Source organism: Schistosoma mansoni, chromosome W (genome assembly GCF_000237925.1).
Source record: "Schistosoma mansoni strain Puerto Rico chromosome W, complete genome".
Classification (NCBI taxonomy): Eukaryota; Metazoa; Platyhelminthes; class Trematoda; order Strigeidida; family Schistosomatidae; genus Schistosoma; species Schistosoma mansoni.
Window position 1 is genome coordinate 14829095 of NC_031502.1, and position 19881 is coordinate 14848975.

General features: G+C 41.7%; 1 protein-coding gene across 1 annotated transcript; it reads left to right on the forward strand.

Annotated features, from left to right (window-relative positions):
* Positions 1-13830: 13830 nt before the first annotated feature.
* Positions 13831-14585, forward strand: Smp_186740 (hypothetical protein; the record flags this gene model as incomplete). The annotated part of the gene is made up of 6 exons (XM_018788682.1): positions 13831-13905; positions 13940-14066; positions 14101-14227; positions 14262-14328; positions 14364-14454; positions 14491-14585. The coding sequence occupies 6 exons, from the start codon at positions 13831-13833 to the stop codon at positions 14583-14585; spliced, it is 582 nt and encodes a 193-aa protein (XP_018654200.1).
* Between the last annotated feature and the right edge of the window lie 5296 nt (positions 14586-19881).

Here is a 19881-nt window from a genome sequence, read left to right on the forward strand (position 1 = left end):
GACTTTACTTCTGCTTTTGATTCTATTCCAAGACACCTCTTGCTTAACAAGCTGATTCGCATCGACACTGACAGCTGGATAACCAATTGGCTATGTTCCTACCTTTCTGGAAGAGAACAGTACACTGTATTTGAAGGAAAGTGTTCAACATCTCTACTGTCTAATGTAGGTGTGCCACAAGGAGCTGTTCTTTCAACTTTGTTCTTCTCTTTTTTTCTGCATGATCTGCCATCTTCCACAGAAAACACTTTTGTAAAATATGCAGACGACCTCACTGTATGTATGCCTATTTTTACCTCCTTACATCCCATAGAAATAAATGAGTTTTTATCTCGTATTGAAAGGTGGTCTGTTGGTAATGGTCTCTTACTCAATCCATCTAAATGTCAAGCTGTTAATTTTAGCTTGGGACATGGACAGAACCTACACTCTATTTTGGGATCCCATAATGCTTGTGCCATTGGAGACTCCTTAATAAACAAAGTGTCGAAGGTCAAATATCTTGGTGTCATTTTTTCCTCTGGTCTTTCTTGGTCTTTTCATGTTTTACTGTTATCGAAAAAAGTTTACCGTTTGACATACTACATAAAGAGGCTGCATGCTTTTGGGATTACCCACCATTTACTCTTACAATTTGTAAATTCCTGCATATTACCTATTATTCTATATTGTTCTCCATTATTCTTTCCCGGGCTTTTGAGAAAAGACTTTGCTGTTTTGCGTAGAGTGCTGAAGGCGGTTTGTAAGGTATGTGGTGAATCTTTCGAAGTCATTATTAATATGCTTGTGGATAGACATCTTCAGTTTTGCAAACTCTTGGCAGGTGTTATCTTATCAGATACTAACCATCCGCTTCATTCATATCTTTCTCCTTGTATATCTCCTGGTAGAATGAGAAGTAAATGCATTAAAATCCATACACGCAAGCAAGTCTATAAAAGTTCTGTAATACCTTGCTTAGCAAATTTACTTTGCGACGAACAGGCTGTTAGAGTTGACCTAGTAAATAACCTGTCTTCTTAAGCATGTTTCAAATTTGATAATTTGTATAAACTCAGTTTTTCTTAAACCTTTTTCATCCCTTTTCTGTTTTTTTTTTTGTTTTTCTTGGGTTGTTTTTTGTTTTTTTTTGGTAAAAAACTTGTTGAAATAACTCGTGCTGAGATTTCTATATTGTATCAGATTATAATATTGAATAAAGCCATTAATAATAATAATAATTATTATTATTAATGTACTCGGTCACACATCCGCACCAGATCATGATCGGGTACGCCGTGCTGCACATGTTCTGCGACCGCTAGCCAGCTTGTATCCATCACTTTCGATATATCTATAGCATATCAAATATATCTTCGAAACTCTTCGCCTCTCACTTTTGATTTCACTGGGTTGCACATTATGATATAAAAACGGTGTTGCTGGTTAAGGTGTTGCCAAACTCCGAATACTTGTGGCATCTTTAGACCTGTAGTAGGCGTCGAGTCGAGGATGGACTATGATCACTACTACAATACGATTACGTGCCCAGAAACGACTTGATTCCTTTGATAACTCGCAAACCAGAAGGCTCTAATTAGTCCAGATAAAGTATATTTATTGATCTCGTGGTATCGAAAGAATACCGAGACGTGCCAACGAGTACAGGCAAAATAGGCAGAGCGTAAGAATATTCGAACCGAACAAGGCGGATAGCGGAACAAGAAGTGAGTCTGATACAGTTAAACAAGTACAGTAAAACAATAGCTGGTACAATTGTATACAATAATAATAATAATTGTTTCTATTATTCCAATCGTGTTCTTATCGAGACAGGCCGGTCACTACAAGAGCCCACCGCTAGAAAGGGTTTACACATTCGATACGTAGCGGTTTCGTTCGTGGGACTGATCGTGAAACGTGCAATTGTAGGATGAAGGCGTTGGCAGAACAGGAAGCGATCGTTGATCCTCGAGTTGCCACCAAAGGTCTTTGATGTAGAACGGTACCAGGAAGAACGTACTGTATTGATTGCTTGGGTTAGCATGCTACACCAGAATGGTTTGTATCCAGAATCTGAAGGTTGCGTTCGTAGAGGTCCGGACCAGAAACGCTGCAGACGTAGGACGAAACCAGATTGAGCCAAGGAACCAGATGCGACCAGAATAACCATGTTCGGGACCAAATGTATACCATACGTATTTGGAGCCAGAGAGATAGACTGAGTGCGTTGACTAGAGCGTGGGTATCAGGCCAGCTTTCGCCAGGGTTGACTAAAGTCGACGATACCAAAACAGCGATGGTCGGAGGCGTAGGCTCGGGACAAACAAAAAAATGAAATAAAGAGAGAAAAGTGTAGCATTCGTGTAGTATAGGGGTAAGGTCCTATACTGTATCCGCTGCTGGTTATGAGGTTGGTCGCGAAAGCGTACGGGTAGGTGTACTCGGCGACCGGAACGTGAGACGGTAGTCTCGTTCGAACCTCGTGAGCCTGCACTCTCATCCGCAGTCAAGGGCAGTGTGGTCTGCTGGTCTGAACGTGAGACGGAAGTCTCGTCCGTAGACGGAGCAGATGACACGTGCTGTTGACTGGGACGTGAGAATGAGGTCTCAGGTGCATCTAGCGTGGAATCCGAAGTAGATGTAGAGATCCTGCTAGAAGATTTGATGGGTCTAGCATTGGGTCTCGGCCTATCGGGTGGGGCACTGTCATCGACGTGTGCTGGCTTGAGACGATCAATGCTGACTATCTCGACGCGGCCATGTCGATCAACCTTGAAGGTCTTTTCGTGACGGGAAATCACGTGTAAAGGTCCTTCGTAAGGCTATTGTAGAGGTTTGCGTACCGAACCTACTCGTATGAAAACATGTGAACAGGTAGATAACTCTCGAGGGAGAGTGACCTGTTGATGTTGTATACGAGTTGACACCGGAATCAGTGTTCGCATGAATGCAGACAGTCGTTGGACGTAGTCTGATTCGCCGAACTTGATGCTGCTCCGTGGTGTGAAAAATTCCCCAGGCAGACGCAATGTCGTGCTGTAAACAAGTTCAGCGGCGGAACATTGAATATCTGCCTTTAAGCTCGTTCTGATACCCAGGAGAACGAGCGGTGGGGTTTCGTACCAAATGTCGTTTTCGTGTGCTCGAAGAGCACTTTTAAGTTGGCGATGAAACCGTTCAACTAAACCGTTTAATACTGGATGGTAGGTGGTAGTGCGTATGCGTTCCGTACCAAGCATCCGTGTTAGTGAGGGGAACGATGCGGACTCAAATTGTTGTCCTCGGTCAGTCGTGACAGTCGAGGGACAACCGTACAGAGCTATCCATCGTTCTACGAAGCGGTGAGCGAATGTCTCCGCCTTAATAGACGTGATGGGAATAGCTTCGGGCCATCTTGTGAAGCGATCGATGCACGTGAGTATGTGATCATACCCGTGCGATCGTGGCAATGGTCCTACAATGTCTATGTGAACGTGATCGAAGCGAGCATCAGGCGTAGCGAAAGTGCAAATAGGGGCAGCTACGTTCCTGTGCACTTTTGATCGTTGACATTGTAAGCATTGCTTTACCCACATACGGACATCTTTATTCATGGATGAGATACATGGGTGAGATAGACCATGAAGGGCACCAAAGATGAGACGGCGATAAGCGGAGGGTACGGTGGGTCGAGGGAGACCCGTAGAATTATCGCATAGGATAGTACCTGAGCTAGTAGCTAGGGGTACTTCCCGGCTGATGTGTGGGCGAGAATGACAGTGAGTGGTTGTCTTGATGAGTCAGACATTAGATAGGATGACAGGTGTTATGTGTTATATATATATTCCCCTATCCTTATTATGTATTGACTGTTCCTTGTTGATGGACACTTATTGATTGACTGTTCTTTGTTTCGGATTTTGTTGTGGAAATATATTGACATTATAGTCAGGCTAATCTCGTGTTCTTGATCTGAGTTCTGTTGAAGTCCTGTAGAATAGACACTGGGTGGGAATCTAGTGTAGGTATTCGTCTAAGGTAAATTAACGTCCCACATACGTGTAAAAAGTGAAAGGTCTGTTATAACAGAAAACCCCAAGTTATAACAAGCATCCTCTACGTTTATAACACCGGCAATGAAAGAACGTAGACTGTTGCGCTTCCTTGCATGAAGGATCGTTTGGTTGGGCGGCGGCCATAGCAGGTAGATCGAGCACTGGCAAAGTAACTGCAGTCAGTTGGATACGTGACAGAGCATCAGCAACGTAGTTCAACTCGCCTTTGACGTGACGAATGTCTGTCGTGAACTGAGAGATACAGTCCAAATGTCTGCACTCTCGCGGTGAGTAGCGGTCAGACTTGGTATGCAGAGCATACGTTAAGGGCTTATGGTCGGTGAATAGGATGAAATTACGACCTTCTACAGCGTCCAGGAAATGTTTGATGGCACAGTAGGCTGCTAGCAGTTCGCGACCAAAAGCGCTATATCTCGTCTCCGTGGGAGTGAGGCGTCGTGAGAAAAATTCGCGGGGTTGCCAACTCCCGGAGATGTTCTGTTGCATAACGGCTCCTATGGCGAAATCCGATGCATCAACTGCTATACTAAGCGTGGCTGATGGGTCAGGATGCGCGAGAAGTGTGGTTTGAGCTATGGCCGTTTTGATCTCTGAAAATGCAGTACGTGCGGCGTCGTTCCATTCCAGTTTGCGTGGATTGCCGCGAGGTAAATCGGTTAATGTTCGTAATTGTTCTGCCGCGTGCGAGATGAAGCGTCGGTAGGAGTTGACCAGACCGAGAAATGCCTTCAGTTCCTTGAGTGTGGACGGTACAGTGTACTCCATTATCGTATGTACTTTATCCTCACAATGTAGAACACCCTCATGCTTAATAACATGACCTAAGAATTTTATTTCCTTCCTCCCGAGTTCACACTTGTCGGGGTTGACTATTATGCCATTATCCGAAAGGCGCTGGAATAGTAGTGTTAGGTGCTGATAATGTTCATCTACGTTTGATGACGCAATTAGCAGGTCATCAGTATAGACGTGAACAAAATCTAGGTCTCGTACTATGCTATCGATAAACCTTTGGAAAGTTTGAGCAGCATTCCGTAATCCAAATGGCATTCGTAGGAACTCAAATAAACCGAAAGGAGTCGTGATAGCAGTTTTCTCGATGTCCTCATGAGCGACTGGGATCTGGTGATATGCTCGTACCAAATCGATCTTGGGAAAAATGTTCGTGCCCTTGAGTGATGCCGTGATGTCATGTATGTGAGGGATGGGGTAGCTATCGAAACGTGCAGCTGCGTTTAACGCTCGGTAGTCTCCAACTAACCCCATCCTTTTTTCGAACCATGTGGAGAGGTGAGGCCCAAGGACTGTGAGAAGGACGAATAATTCCAGTAGCTAGTAAATTGTCAAACTCACGTTTAGCGAAAGCTAATTTGTCCGGTGCATTCGGCGAGGTCTTGCCGTGACTGGTGATCCGCGGGTGATTATGTGGTGTACCACACGGTCGGTCACCGATAGAGTCTCATCGAGAGGTTTAGTTAGTTTGGGGAATTTCTAAAATAAAGCGTGGAATAACTCGTCACGCGAATGAAATACTCCTGTGATTCGGTACGCGTTTGTGTGAGCTTTAAAGCCCATAAAGTTGTTGTTCGACAAAGTATTAATTGGCTGCAGCCTACGTGAATCGACTAGCAATTCATAGTGCTGTAGGAAATCGATACCGAGTAAAGCTGTGGGAACATCGGCAATGATGAACGTCCACAGATACTGTCGTCGATTGCTCAGGTTGACCGTAAGTTGTCGTGTACCATAGGTGGGAATGACTGATCCATTCGCAGCGCGTAGTCGAAGCATATTGGCTTGAGACTTACTGTTACCGATAGGTACGACAGAAACTTGGGCACCTGTATCCACAAGGTACCTAGCGTTAGTGCGATAATTGTTCACGTAAAATAAACGGCCAACCTGAGGTGAAGTGCCGGCGAGTACGGCCGCATTTACTCGCCGGCTCGAGAGTTTCCCGCCTTGTATGAGCACGGAGCTCGACAATAGCAGGCACTGGCCCCGAAGGCACGGTGGAACCAGCACCAACCCGAACTCGCTTCCGAAACCGCCTTCTGGTGTGGCTTGGAAGATGCCCGCTTGGGACGAGTCGTTACGGCTTCACGAGATCGTGACCTGGGTCGGGGGACGTAGGGGTCTGTCACGTTTGATCGGTCTCGAAAACTGAGACGAGTGTGGATACATTTGTCCCTGTCCCCATGAGCCGTAGGTCGTCTAGCGTCGAGATCGATGTTTGAACGTGAAGTAGAGGCAACCATATAGTTGTCTTGGGCGTTAACTCGTGCTAGGATTTTGTCTGCTATGAGGGACACCTTGTTGAGTGGGGTGTCCTCGAGCAGAGCCGTAAGAGTTGGTTAAATACTCGCTGGTAGAGCTTCGAACCATAGTTCTTCGACTAGCTCAGAGTCGGCTGTCGTGTTTCGTGCAAGAGATTGCAGGCGCGTGAGGTGGTGGCTCGGTTTAGCATCACACATAGGGTGACGTGCTAATAGAGTCCTCAGTCGTTCCTCTCTTGACGGGAGGAAATGTCGAAGGATTGCATCCTTGAGACGATCGTAAACGTTTGAAACGTTTGGATTGAGGACAATCTCACGAACAGCGGTGAAATGATCCCCAGGCAACGATTCTAGAGCGTAGGCGTACTATTTCCGTTGATTGGTTATGCGGTGGGTCTCGAATTGAGACTCCAGTGCCGCGAACCAAACTTCTGGATCGTGAGGGATAAATGGAACCGGTCGAAAACTTATTGCCTGTACCTAAGAGTCCATTATATTTATGCTATTTTTATCGCTATCCACCATATTAAGTTGCCAAAATATCATATATTGAAAAATATGAGTACGAATAGGTGCAACAGATGTGGATAGATAAACAGACTCACCGCTTTGATCTGGTTTGGAAAGTTGGCCAAATTTGAATTGTGCTCGATGAATTGGGTTATCAGATGTATTGCGTGTTCGCTTGTCAGGATTACCAGATGTAGTAGGCGTCGAGTCGAGGATGGACTATGATCACTACTACAATACGATTACGTGCCCAGAAACGACTTGATTCCTTTGATAACTCGCAAACCAGAAGGCTCTAATTAGTCCAGATAAAGTACATTTATTGATCTCGTGGTATCGAAAGAATACCGAGACGTGCCAACGAGTACAGGCAAAATAGGCAGAGCGTAAGAATATTCGAACCGAACAAGGCGGATAGCGGAACAAGAAGTGAGTCTGATACAGTTAAACAAGTACAGTAAAACAATAGCTGGTACAATTGTATACAATAATAATAATAATTGTTTCTATTATTCCAATCGTGCTCTTATCGAGACAGGCCGATCACTACAGACCTATGAGTTCAACACCAATGTGGAAGGCTAGGAGTACCATTCATTTTGGGGATTTCCTCACAGTGTATGCCTCATCGTTAAATACTCGCAGACTATCCTAGCTCTAAAATGAAGGTTTAATATTGGCAGAGGTCATAAGAACAATAACCTAGGTGGTCCTCGTAATCGTAGTGCCTTTGTTTGAGGTGTGGTTGTCTAAATCAACCCACGTGTTTTATGAAAGGATAAGATAAGAATTTTCGATTGTCTTCAAATTAATTACATGATAAATGTTTGGGATCTGATAATCCTTTACCTTTCTTTTCCTCTATAACATAGGGTTTACATTTCGTAAAAGTCCGCAAGCTCGGAATCAATTACTTGTTAACTGACCATTGAATTATAAATACGTGGAGCATTTTATCTCATCACGTGGCTAAAGCTCTATCTGTGGAAATGCGCAAAAGTCGTAAAAGCTGTAAGACTTCATCCACCAGTACTAACACAGTGCACCTAGTGTCCCGTCCCTTTCAATCCTGATCTAACATTTGAAATGTCCCATACGGAAAAAAGGTCACATTGAGACTCAAAATTTTCTAGCAGCATTAAAGGCCTGCGAAAATATCTAGGACAAATTACACATCCCATGATGCTTAAAAGGGTGACAGAAGTGATAAATTCCTCTTGACTGTGATTGGTTTGAGGATACGACTAGTTATTCTAGCTTTACAATTAGCTACCAGTAACACCTTCTATAATCGAAACCTTCATGGCCAATGGAAATCAGAAGTCAGACGAGAAGAGGTAGGAAAGATATATTTGATACGTTATCAATATATCGAGGAACGTTTATTCTAAGCTGACTAGTGAACGTAGGAGCAGTGTCCCACGCCGAGTTGAAACGTGATCTGGTACGGATGCATGACCGAAAGCCTTCAGTTAAACAAGTCCACTTGAACAACGTGGTCAGCATCCAATGTCGAACACTTAATGAGCTATTGATTTTGGGGAATTATTTACAGCTACAGATCACTCCCCCCCCTAGTGAGGTAGTGATGTCCCTAAGACGTGACCAGCCAGAAGTTTAAACCCAACGAGTTTGTCGTTGGTAAACACTCTTCTGATAGCTTGCTTCGTTTAGCAGCGTCTGGTCGTCTTTCCTTAAACTAAGGGACCATGAGGTACAACATAACAATAAAGAAATAAAGTACAATGAAAATTTCGGTTCCTTGTGAAACTTGGTCGTTCTTTTCCAGCCGTCCTGGAAAAGAGAAAAAATAGAACGTGTGAGTGCATGTCGAAAATACACTCGTACTTGCGTAAGGACACAAGATGAGCGGGAAAAAACTAAATGAACTAATACATTTGCAAACAGCGTAGAAGCGAACGGAAAAATGGGTTTTTTTGGGTTTTTTTTATATATAAAAAAATATAAATACGTTCAAAAAAATAAAAGGTTTTGTTTTTTGTTTTTTTTGAAATAAATAAAAAAATGAGCTTATTAAAAAAATTATTTTTTTTTATAATAAATAATGAAAAGAGGATTCGAGATTAAGTTTGTGTCCTACGTGCAATAGTCGTTCAGATGTTCTGGAAATTTTACTCTCCTTCCAAAACGCGTTGTTTTAGGTTTATTTTCCGATGTTGACGAAGTGTCAAGGTGTGTGTCGGCTGTCGTATGGGGTACTACACGTGTAGGGGCCGTATCGTTCGATTGTACCGAAGGAAATTCGACGTAACTAGGGTTTTCTTCTAAGTACGCTGCTTTGAGTCGGTCGATACTGATGCTATCGTTCGTACCGTTCTTATCGACTACATAGTACTTGGGCTCACGTTGAAGAACTTTGAAGGGTCCTTCGTATGCTGATTCGAGAGGTCGTTGATGTGAGTCTCGACGAACGAAGACATGTGTACTATGTCGTAATTCAGGTTGAACGAGTGTGAGCAGGTTTAACTGAACGCATTGCGTTTGTAAGCCTACTCGTGTAAGATTTTAGATCCATGTTCAATGAAGAAGACGAAGGATCCACGAATTCTCCTGGAAGTCGGAGTGTCGTTCCGTAAACGAGCTGAGATGCAGTGTATCCAATGTCAGCTTTCACTGCATTGCGGATACCTAGCAAGACGAGTGGAAGAGCGTCTGTCCACTGTGAAACGTTTGTAGCTGATAGTGAAGCCTTTAGTTGTCTATGAAAACGTTCTACCAACCCGTTTGCTTGTGGTTGGTAGGCGGTCGTTCGGAAGCGCATGATTCCTAAAAGTGAGGTCAGACAACGGAAAAGTCCAGATTCGAACTGGCGTCCGCGGTCTGTAATGATGGTTGAAGGGCAACCAAAATTTGCTACCCATCGTTCAACGAAGGCGCGAGCCACTGTTTCAGCAGTAATGTCCTTAATAGGTACTACTTCTAGCCATCGAGTGAAACGGTGTACGCAGGTTAAGAGATATGAGTATCCGTTTGAATCGGGTAACGGTCCTACCAAATCTAGATGGACGTGATCGAAACGGGCGTCAGGGGTTTTTAAAGAGCCTAAGGGACATTTGTTGTGTCTTATGACCTTAGATTTCTGACAGCTTACACAGGAGCGTGCCCACTCCCTCACGTCTTTATTCATGCCAGGCCAGCAAAACCGTCCGGCTATTAGGTTGATTGTTGCACGAACACCTGGATGAGAAAGATTGTGCAACGTATTTAAGACGTTGCGTCGATAATGTTTTGGCACGATTGGACGATCCCTACCTGTAGATGTGTCGCAAAGTAGGGTTCCCTTACCTGTCCCCATCTGCGTAATACATAGTTTAAGAGTTGTTGAGGATAACTCATGCTGAAGATCAATGTCTTCTTTTTGAAGCTGAGCGAGTTTAAGAAGGTCGATTCCTTGGCAACTGTTCAAGGGACTTATTCGAGACAAGGCGTCTGCGACTACGTTGTTTGCTCCAGAAATGTGTCGTATGTCTGAAGTAAACTGCGAAATGTAGTCGAGTTGTCGAGACTCTCGCGGTGAGTACTTATCTGAAAGTGAACTTAAAGAGAAGGTAAGTGGTTTGTGATCGGTAAAAAGCGTGAATTCTCTTCCTTCGATGGAATATTGGAAATGCCGTACAGCACAATACATAGCTAGTAGTTCCCTACCGAACGTGCTGTACCTAGATTCCGCGTCTAGCAACCGTCTCGAGAAAAATCCTAAAGGTTGCCACGAGTTGTTAACCCATTGTTGTAAGACTCCTCCGATTGCTGAGTCGGATGCGTCTGTGGCGATACTAATGGGCTCTCGAGTGTCCTGATGCGCAAGCAGGGTTGCCTGAGCGATGTGTTCCTTAACTGTGGAGAATGCTTTTCGAGCGGTGTCGTCTAAACTAATTGATTTTGCATTTCCACGAAGTTGGTCGGTTAACGGTTTCATAAGGGACGCACAATTTGGTATGAACCGTCTGTAGAAACTTACAAGGCCGTTGAAATTTCGCAAATACTTAATCGCGGTGGGTTCTGTGTAATCCAGAATGGCCGCCACTTTGTTTCTAAGGGGTCGGATGCCTTGGGCATCAATAGTGTGTCCTAAGAAGTCTAAGGAGTTGGTTCCGATTTGGCATTTCTGAATGTTTACAGTAATGCCATGCCTTTGGAGTCGATCGAAAACAATGTCCAGATGCTGGAGATGTGATTCTCTGTCCGGACTTGCTATGAGACAGTCGTCAACATACGTATGTACGAAGTTGAGACTTCGGAAGTCGTCGTCTATGAACCTTTGGAAGGTTTGAGCCGCATTTATTAGGCCGAAAGACACTCGTAAGAATTTGTAAAGACCGAAAGGAGTGATGATGGCGGTTTTAGGAATGTCGTCGGTTGCCATCGGTATTTGGTTATAAGCCTTAAGAAAGTCGATTTTCGAAAAGACAGTTGTACCTTTCAAGGTAGCTGTCAAATCGTGAATATGAGGCAACGGGTAACGATCAAGAATGGTTTTAGCATTCAGACGCCGATAATCACAAGTTGGACGCCAATCATTGCTGTCCTTTTTAGGGACCATGTGCAATGGAGATGACCATGGACTATTTGATGGTCGAATTATCCCTAAGTCTATCATATGGTCGAATTCATTTTTAGCCAACCTAAGCTTTTTGGGAGCCAGTCGGCGGGCTTTCGAGAATACAGGTGGTCCTGTAGTCGAGATGTGATGTGTAACATTGCTGGTTACACAAGGCGATTTCGATTGCGATTGGTATATCCCGGGGTATTTTTGGAGTACTGATTGATACAAGGGGTCTATGGTGTGCTTAATCGTGACTGAGGATAACCTGCAACCAGAACAAGGAGTTACGCAAACAGATAACTTAGTGTTTCCGTCTATTAACCTTCGTGAGCGTGTGTCGATTAGTAGATTGTGGTATTGTAACAGGTCTATACCAATGATTAGCATAGAGACATCTGTAACAACGAAAATCCAGTGTATGGGTTTGCGTAAACCCACGTTAAGGTAGACACACCTTTTACCGTAAGTAGCGATCGGCTTTCCGTTTGCCGCCTGTAAACTTAAAACAGACTCGCGAAGTCTGTCATTGGAATTCGCTGGAAGAACGCTAACTTCTGCGCCGGTGTCGACGAGGTAGCGAACTTTCGTTGTCACATCCGTGACATATAACAGACGACTGTGTTCGCCGGCTACGGTTGCCGTTGACGCATGCCGGCTTGGAAGTTTCCCGAGTTCTTTTTCGTGTCCGTGGATTTGGAGTTCGGATAATTGCAGGGTTTCCTGCAATTTCTGGAGGACTTACCATACTGGTTATGATACCAGCACCAGTCGGGATTTTCTGTCTCTCGTGGTCGAGAGGCAGATCGCTTGCGTGAGATAATTCTACGCGGGGTTTTTGACCGACTACGGTCATTACGAAATCGAAGATATCGTGTTAGTGTGTGACATAGTTCGACTATGTCAGTCGGAGTCGATTGAGGTTTTTCCTTGACGGAAAAAACCTCGGCCTTAGAAGATTTAGTGATTTCTAAGATTCGATCAGCAGATGAAGCTAGTTCGTCTACGGCGTTGTTTTGGAACGAGACGAGCACTACTTGCACCTGTTTCGGGAGATTAGATAAGAAAAGTTGTTTAAATAGGCCATCGTCGAAGGTCCTTTGACGTATCACTTCTCTCATCCTTAACAACATGTCCGTCGCGGAATCATGTTGTAGGTCGATATTATTGAAGAGTTGGTCTAAACGTTGTCGGTCGGTTAGATCTCCACGTCGCAGAATTGATCGTTTCAACGTTTCATATGGTTCCGAAACATCACTAATAAACATACTAGGTGTTACGTACCTGTTGAATTCGCGCGGTAACGCCTTAACTACCGCGAGGAATCGTGTGCACGAGTCTGTGATTCCGTGCCAGCAAAAATCAGCTTCTGCGTAGCAGAACCAGGACTCGATATTATCAGGCCAGAAGGGAGCTAATTGAATCGATGACGGGAGAGTAGTCCTTAACTTAAATACTTTAGGTGAGTGTTCCGTCATAGTAATAGTAAGAACGTAAAATATTTAATTAAAATATATCCGGAAAAACTCGAGAAAAAAATATCACAATATATAAAAATCAAATAAAGTATAACAATCAACAATAATACTCCAACAAGGAACAGACTCACAGTTTATTTGTTTGGTGTACCAGATCATGTAAGGCTCACCACTGAGGATACGACTAGTTATTCTAGCTTTACAATTAGCTACCAGTAACACCTTCTATAATCGAAACCTTCATGGCCAATGGAAATCAGAAGTCAGACGAGAAGAGGTAGGAAAGATATATTTGATACGTTATCAATATATCGAGGAACGTTTATTCTAAGCTGACTAGTGAACGTAGGAGCAGTGTCCCACGCCGAGTTGAAACGTGATCTGGTACGGATGCATGACCGAAAGCCTTCAGTTAAACAAGTCCACTTGAACAACGTGGTCAGCATCCAATGTCGAACACTTAATGAGCTATTGATTTTGGGGAATTATTTGCAGCTACAGGTTGATAAGCCAGGTGTTGAGATTACTAAGCCAATATGGGTTGAGAGTAATCTATTACGTTATTGCAGAGTAGAAGCTTATTATGATTGCAAATCATGAACGATTTTGTGTGTAGTATAAATTTAGCAGTACTATGAATAGTGAAAGTTGATTGTAGAGCTAGGAAATTATTTTTTAGTTTTCTTTGCAATGTCTTCGCCATAAGAACAGTTTACTGAGCGGGCAATTCGAGTATACGAATCAGGTTGTTGAGTTTCGTCTGATGTTTGTTTTAAGTGGCTATGCCCACTCGTCGCAAGAATGTTGACTTAAACAGACTGAAACGTTCTTGTAAAAGAAGCAAAGTCTTCGAGTTACTATCTTTGGCGTAAGTATTCAAAATATTATCAACCGTCTTCAGTTATGTCCAATACCTCCTGGTATTCATAATATGGGGAGTATTGTTTGTAGTAAATCGATCAACGGACATGAAGTTTGAGTACTTTTGGCCTGTTTGGCTGTCTGTTTGCTCGATACATGACTCACTGAAGTTCCAAGGACTGGTAAATATAATGTCTGTTCATATTTCACATTCAGCAATACACAATTGTATTTATCATTATTTTGATTACAGTTGATTTAATGTGTTTCTTCTTGGTACCTGTGTCATGGGTTTACACATTCGGCAGTGTGTATGTATGGATATACATTCTGCGGCATACTGGTTAGTGTGATGACCGACCGAATAATAAATTTAGATCAAGGGTTGTGTTTCCTCACTTTGTCGCTGTGTTTTGTTTTCATATATTTCGAATTTAGTCTCTACTCAAAAGCAACGAAATCCACTCACAGCATTTGTGTTTTCCGTCCATTTGCAGCACACAGGTATGATCAAATTAGTATGGTTATACGCTAATAGCATTGGTTATTCGGTAGTTTGTGTGGGATTTTCTGTAAAACGGTACCTGGATATAAACTATCGAGATGTAGGTATTTTTCGAGTTTTACTCAGGATGTTTAGTTTAAAAGGATGAATGTCAGAAGACAAAATTACATGCATTTTCGAATACTTTATGAAGCTCTCCCACCTTCATCGGTAAATGACAACGCTTGTAAGTTACTGTTACGTTCAAACATACTTGAATCAGACGTTCAACATAGTCTTGATTATTTTCATAAGGATTCCCTAGAAGTTCACGAAGTTGCATTGTCCAATGACGTGAGTTTTTGTCAGATTTTTTAAAACCTCATTACTCTTTTACATTTAATATCGTAGTACATTTTTGAACAGATAGATTACATACGGCTATATATTTCAATGGCTTACCAACCTCTAACTGCTTATAATGCTCTACGAATACGCAGGGCTTACATCATTTAAATATTTACGTGAATAAGAATTCTGCTTATGACAAGATGTAACTGCTAGAGGTCTTTAGTGATTTTTTCCACCTGCCATCGAAATCTATACCCAACTTTATGCGGTAAGGATTATTTGTTCCTGATGAGTTGATGTCAGATATCTTAAATAGTGGGTCGCCAATCCTAATGATCAATATTATTAGTTAGCGTTCGGTAACTGAACAAAATTTTATCACTAATTTTTACAAAAAGGGATGAAAACTCCCTCGTGGTAACAACACAGTTTATTTTGTTTGTTGCTTAAAATATTAGCGTTGATGACCGTTTGATGCCTAAATAGAGATCCTCAACAACAAACCCGAGAAAACCAATTTAGTCCAAATTTGTTCTTAACTATGTAGTTGTAGTCACTTGCTGAAGTGTGACACTAGTCAATACGTCAGCTACCATGTTACAGTGACAAACTTCTGATTTTCGCCGCGTGGAGGATTCATTTTGGTAGGTTTAAACCTTCTGGTATGGTTTAGATCTACAATCACTGACTTTACAAAGAAGTGCTATTTCCTGGTTTGCTCATTGTCTACCTTTTTTCAACATGAATTAACTCAGCAGCTTATCGGTAACATCATAGCTCTCAATTGGGAAAATATTCAAATACTACGAACCTTTCCCTTAGTTAAGAAACAGGATATACACAACTGATCTCTCCCAAAACAGCTCCATCTCCCGTCATTAATATCTTTTTGAAAAATTGATACAGTTTACACTATTATCTTTGTGTGGTGTCTAACTTCCGTTCTGTCCCCGTATAACTAAAAGCTACTTGATGCAAAAGAGTGATAAAATATCGCTTAAACCATTATAGCTTACTACCATACCATTACTTGAACAGGCTGTAGATTCTTTTCATAATGATGCAAATAACACCTTGGCATGTCAAACATTTTCTTTGTCTTGCTCCCGGTTCTTACAGTTTATTAGTGTACTGAGGAACATCCCTTATCGTCCTATGAGTTTCATGCGATGGGCTTGAATTATGCATCTGTTCTGAGTTTATAATAATGAGTACGCTGAGCTCGTTGAAGGACTAAAATGTGAGCGGTTATTTTAATTTTACTGATGTTTAACTGACGCTTAGTTTGGGTTAAGTATGCGGACTTTTTACCTTAATGTCCTGTTTTGAGGTTTACGATGCTGTCACAAAAACATGCAAAACTGAAGTGTGGTTTGTTTCTAAACCGGACCTTACAGAACGGATGAACAAATGAAGTTTGGTCATTGCATTTTCTATATTAGTCTTTGATCAAAGGTCAACTGACATCTTTCTCTACTATGTAGTATTTATTTCTACATCAAATGAAATGACTACACCTTACGTTGGCTATTTCCGTCATTTTTCTCCCAACTTCTATTTGTAAGTATTTGTGACAGCAAATCTTTCTGCTTGACAATTTTAGAAATTAATTATATTCGTAAAGGGTTTGTCATTGATTCAAATTTTTCAATGGCAACCCTACTCGCTAGAAAATATCAAAAAGAGGTCTCTTAAACTCATACCAAAGAGTTAGGGAAAACTTTATACTCTTTGCATTTCCGAAATGGAAATTGTTAGGTTGGGGCTACTCCTTGCTGTCGTATAATCTAACTTTACTTGTTCTTAGTTCATCTTTCTGAGTCCTTAATCCCAACACCATCCCGCATTTTCCGTTCTTCATTTTAATCGTCTTTTTTGAGCGATATTTTTTTGGTCAGTTTTCTAATACTTTTAACACCAATAAGTTGAAAAGTATGACTCAAGCAATAGTCTCCCCTTGTTACCCTAACCTAAATTTTGCTGACATGCTAATGGGCATCGTTATCAGGTCCTACATTGCTCACAAACAAATGACACAATGCTTCCACCACTCGTTATGTGGAAATTCTCATTGTTACATTGACCCCCGGAGACATCTTATTCATTAGACACGAGACCACAATATTAGCCCCAACTACCTTCAAACTCTAGAACGATGCGCACCGTGATTGTCTTCCTTTGTTCTCTTTCCCTAAGCCTAATAAGATCGACTGGTAACCACTTGGTGATATCCACAAAATTCTATTATCAGTTCTCATAACTAATTTCATCGCAGACTAGGTTTGGAGCTAGGCTATATCAGTTCGAGTTTTATTGTCACGTTCTCATAAATGCTGAGTTTATTTTCTACACATTGTGCAACTTGAGCAAGTAAGTCATCGACGGGTCTTGTTCTCATTTGTCCTTAGAGTTTCATACGACCACAGATCAAGGTCTCATTCTAAGAAGAGATGCTCAACCGTTCTTCCATTTTACCCAGTTATGCAATTTGAGTTTCGAAACTATTCCGTACTTTCGATTCTATGAACTAACCGTTTCTTTTTGAAAAAAGATTCCCCATGTCTAGTGTTTTTTCACTTCGACTGATACTACTACTACTACTACTTCAACCACTTTGACATTCATCCCGATAATTTCCCCCGACTGTGCTGACGTGGTATGGGAAATCGGACCGACGCAAACGCATACCAGGTTCTACGCTGCTGATGACTAACTGAATGATAACCTATGTGACAATTGTAATAAAGTCAAAGCCTGGTAGGAGCAGTGTTCTGACTTTTGTCTAAAGTTAATACAAGCCACGCGGTGTTCGTTTTGGGAAGAATTCCAAGAAAGCATTACCATTGAGATAACGAATAAAACTTGTAGCTCAGATGAACGCTTTTAGTGACACTGATTCCTCCGACCCAGATAGTCTATTTGCAAGGCATTCATTGTCATTTTAGACAATGTCTTCAGCGTCTACATGAAGTATACTTGACTAACATTGTCAGAATGTTATTCAGATTCTCTAATACAAACCTTAGCATTTTTGTTTGAATACTGAAGTATTCTGTTACACAACTACACATTGAAGCGTCAATATTTGAAGCAGCTTCGAAGATTTTTGGTAAGATGTCTCCACTATGTCTGTGTGGCCGACAGTTATTAAGTGCGTATGCAAGACATTAAACTCGATAGTCAAGGATTAGGTTCATTAGATGATCTGATATGTTTGTATTCATCTATCAATAGAAGAGTAGAGTTTTACTGGATGTTATAACGTGTGGCCTGCGTGTCCTAATGTCTTACAGAGTTACTCCTAATCCGGCAGTACCAGAAGGAAAGTCACTAGCCGAGTGTATGTTCGGAAGAAAAGTCCGGACAGTTTTTAACAGTATGTTGCCACTCAGAAAGACAAATAAACCCACGAATGAGTATCGTATGGTCACTCGTAGCTTCCAGGTGGGTGAAAGGGTACTTGTTAAATCGTATCAAGGCGACAGGAAGTGGGAACCAGGTGTTATAGAACGTCGGATTGGAAGTGCATTGTACCTAATCCGGAAAGATGTCGGAACGTATATAAGACACATAAATCAAATTCAAAGGGACGACAGAACATTGATGCCAAAAAGCCGACCCCCGTTTCAATTGCTCGTGGATTCATCTCAAAAAAGCCCTCAGGCGCGCGAATGTAAAAGAGATAAACGACACAAGGGTAAAGCGGTACAACCTTCGAGAGTGATGAGCTGCAAGAGGAATGCGGTAACCGAGTTTCAGGTGGATCCAAGAAAGAAGTCTTACACAACAGACTTTACAGGGAGGTGTGAGGACGGTCCACAGGTGAAGTTGGAGAAGCTCTAAGAAGCCCAGAAGGATCCGAACATATTCCATCCAATTAGCCTTTGGAAAAATATTCCAGAATCATTACGTGTAGCTTCCCTATTGGACAAATGCTAATAACCCCCTATGTGCGGATCGGATAACTATAATGATGATTCCGTTTTTACTAAAAACTATAAATACCTGACAGTTTTGTACGATAATTGACACTGTCTGGAATAACATTCCTTCCACTTGTCTTCTGTCTTCTTATTTTGCGACTTGGGAAGGTTCTAGCGTTCGAGAGCTCAAGTTATACGCGACATACTAGGAATCTAAGTTCGAGATATAACACTGGGGACCCGTGTAGCATTTTGACATCCAACGAATTGCGTTGTGAGCTGTCATCTCTCAACCACTTCACATTGATACATTCGATATATTAGGTTTCCAATTATCAGACTTTATTTTCAATGCTAATCGTTGTGTTTTTCATTTTTGAGAATGTCTTATTTTATGTTTATTAGTTCTCATCAGATTTTTCTAGTCGGTCGGTATTCATACTTTTTCGCTTTGGTCAGTCGTGTTTTGATCGTTTAGCTCGATGGACTTTCAGCTATTTTAGATCTATTGATAAACAATACTTGGATTTTGACAGGTATGCTTTACTTATTTTATCATGGTATTTTAAAATCCCATATTATAAGCTATATGCTCTGTTTGAATTAAGGAATGTATTTCAACTGGTGCATCCTAAATTGTTTATACAGTATTTGTGGAACAATAACGCATGTTGTTCTTTAGACTTATAACTTTGAAATTCCATCAGAAAGATTGAGTCGTTCATTTTTCTGTCGAGCACGTAAAACATTTGTTGAGAATGGTCAATCCCCAAATAAAAGTAGTAATAAAGGAAATCAGTATCTATTAAGATGAATTTGTGATACATTAAATTGTTTAGTGTGGACTATGCTCATGGATTTTTAACACATTTCCGTTAAAACGTGTGTTTCTTGACGCATACTAAGTTCATAAATGCGAATCATTAGCCTAGATGTGTATTCGTATATATTGTGGTTGTTAAAAAGGCTTCCATTACTACACTTCTCTCTTCTCGTTAGCGGAGCAGGAAAAAAGTGGATAGAAATAGTCTTGTTGACTATACTGAAGTCGAAATTGCGAAATCTTAGCATAGTCCACTTACGTTTCAACAACGTATAATGTCAAACATTCCACAATGCACTTGTTAAGGCATAGGGACAGGCCAGAAATCCTCAACGAACTCTGTTCTTGGCTCTCCTTTCCAATTGTTCCCTGGTGCTGTTTATTTTTTGATGTCTACCTCCAACTCTCGAGGCAATGCGTTCATTGGTTTTTACTCTTTTCCTTTCATCTTAAGAATTCAAAGTTGGGGCTTGCATTGTGATGTTGCTTGGTGATTTCCATAAAGTTTGGCCTATCCACCCCCAGCGTCTTTTCTTAATTTCCTCTTCAACTAGTTGTTGATCTGTTCTGTGATAGA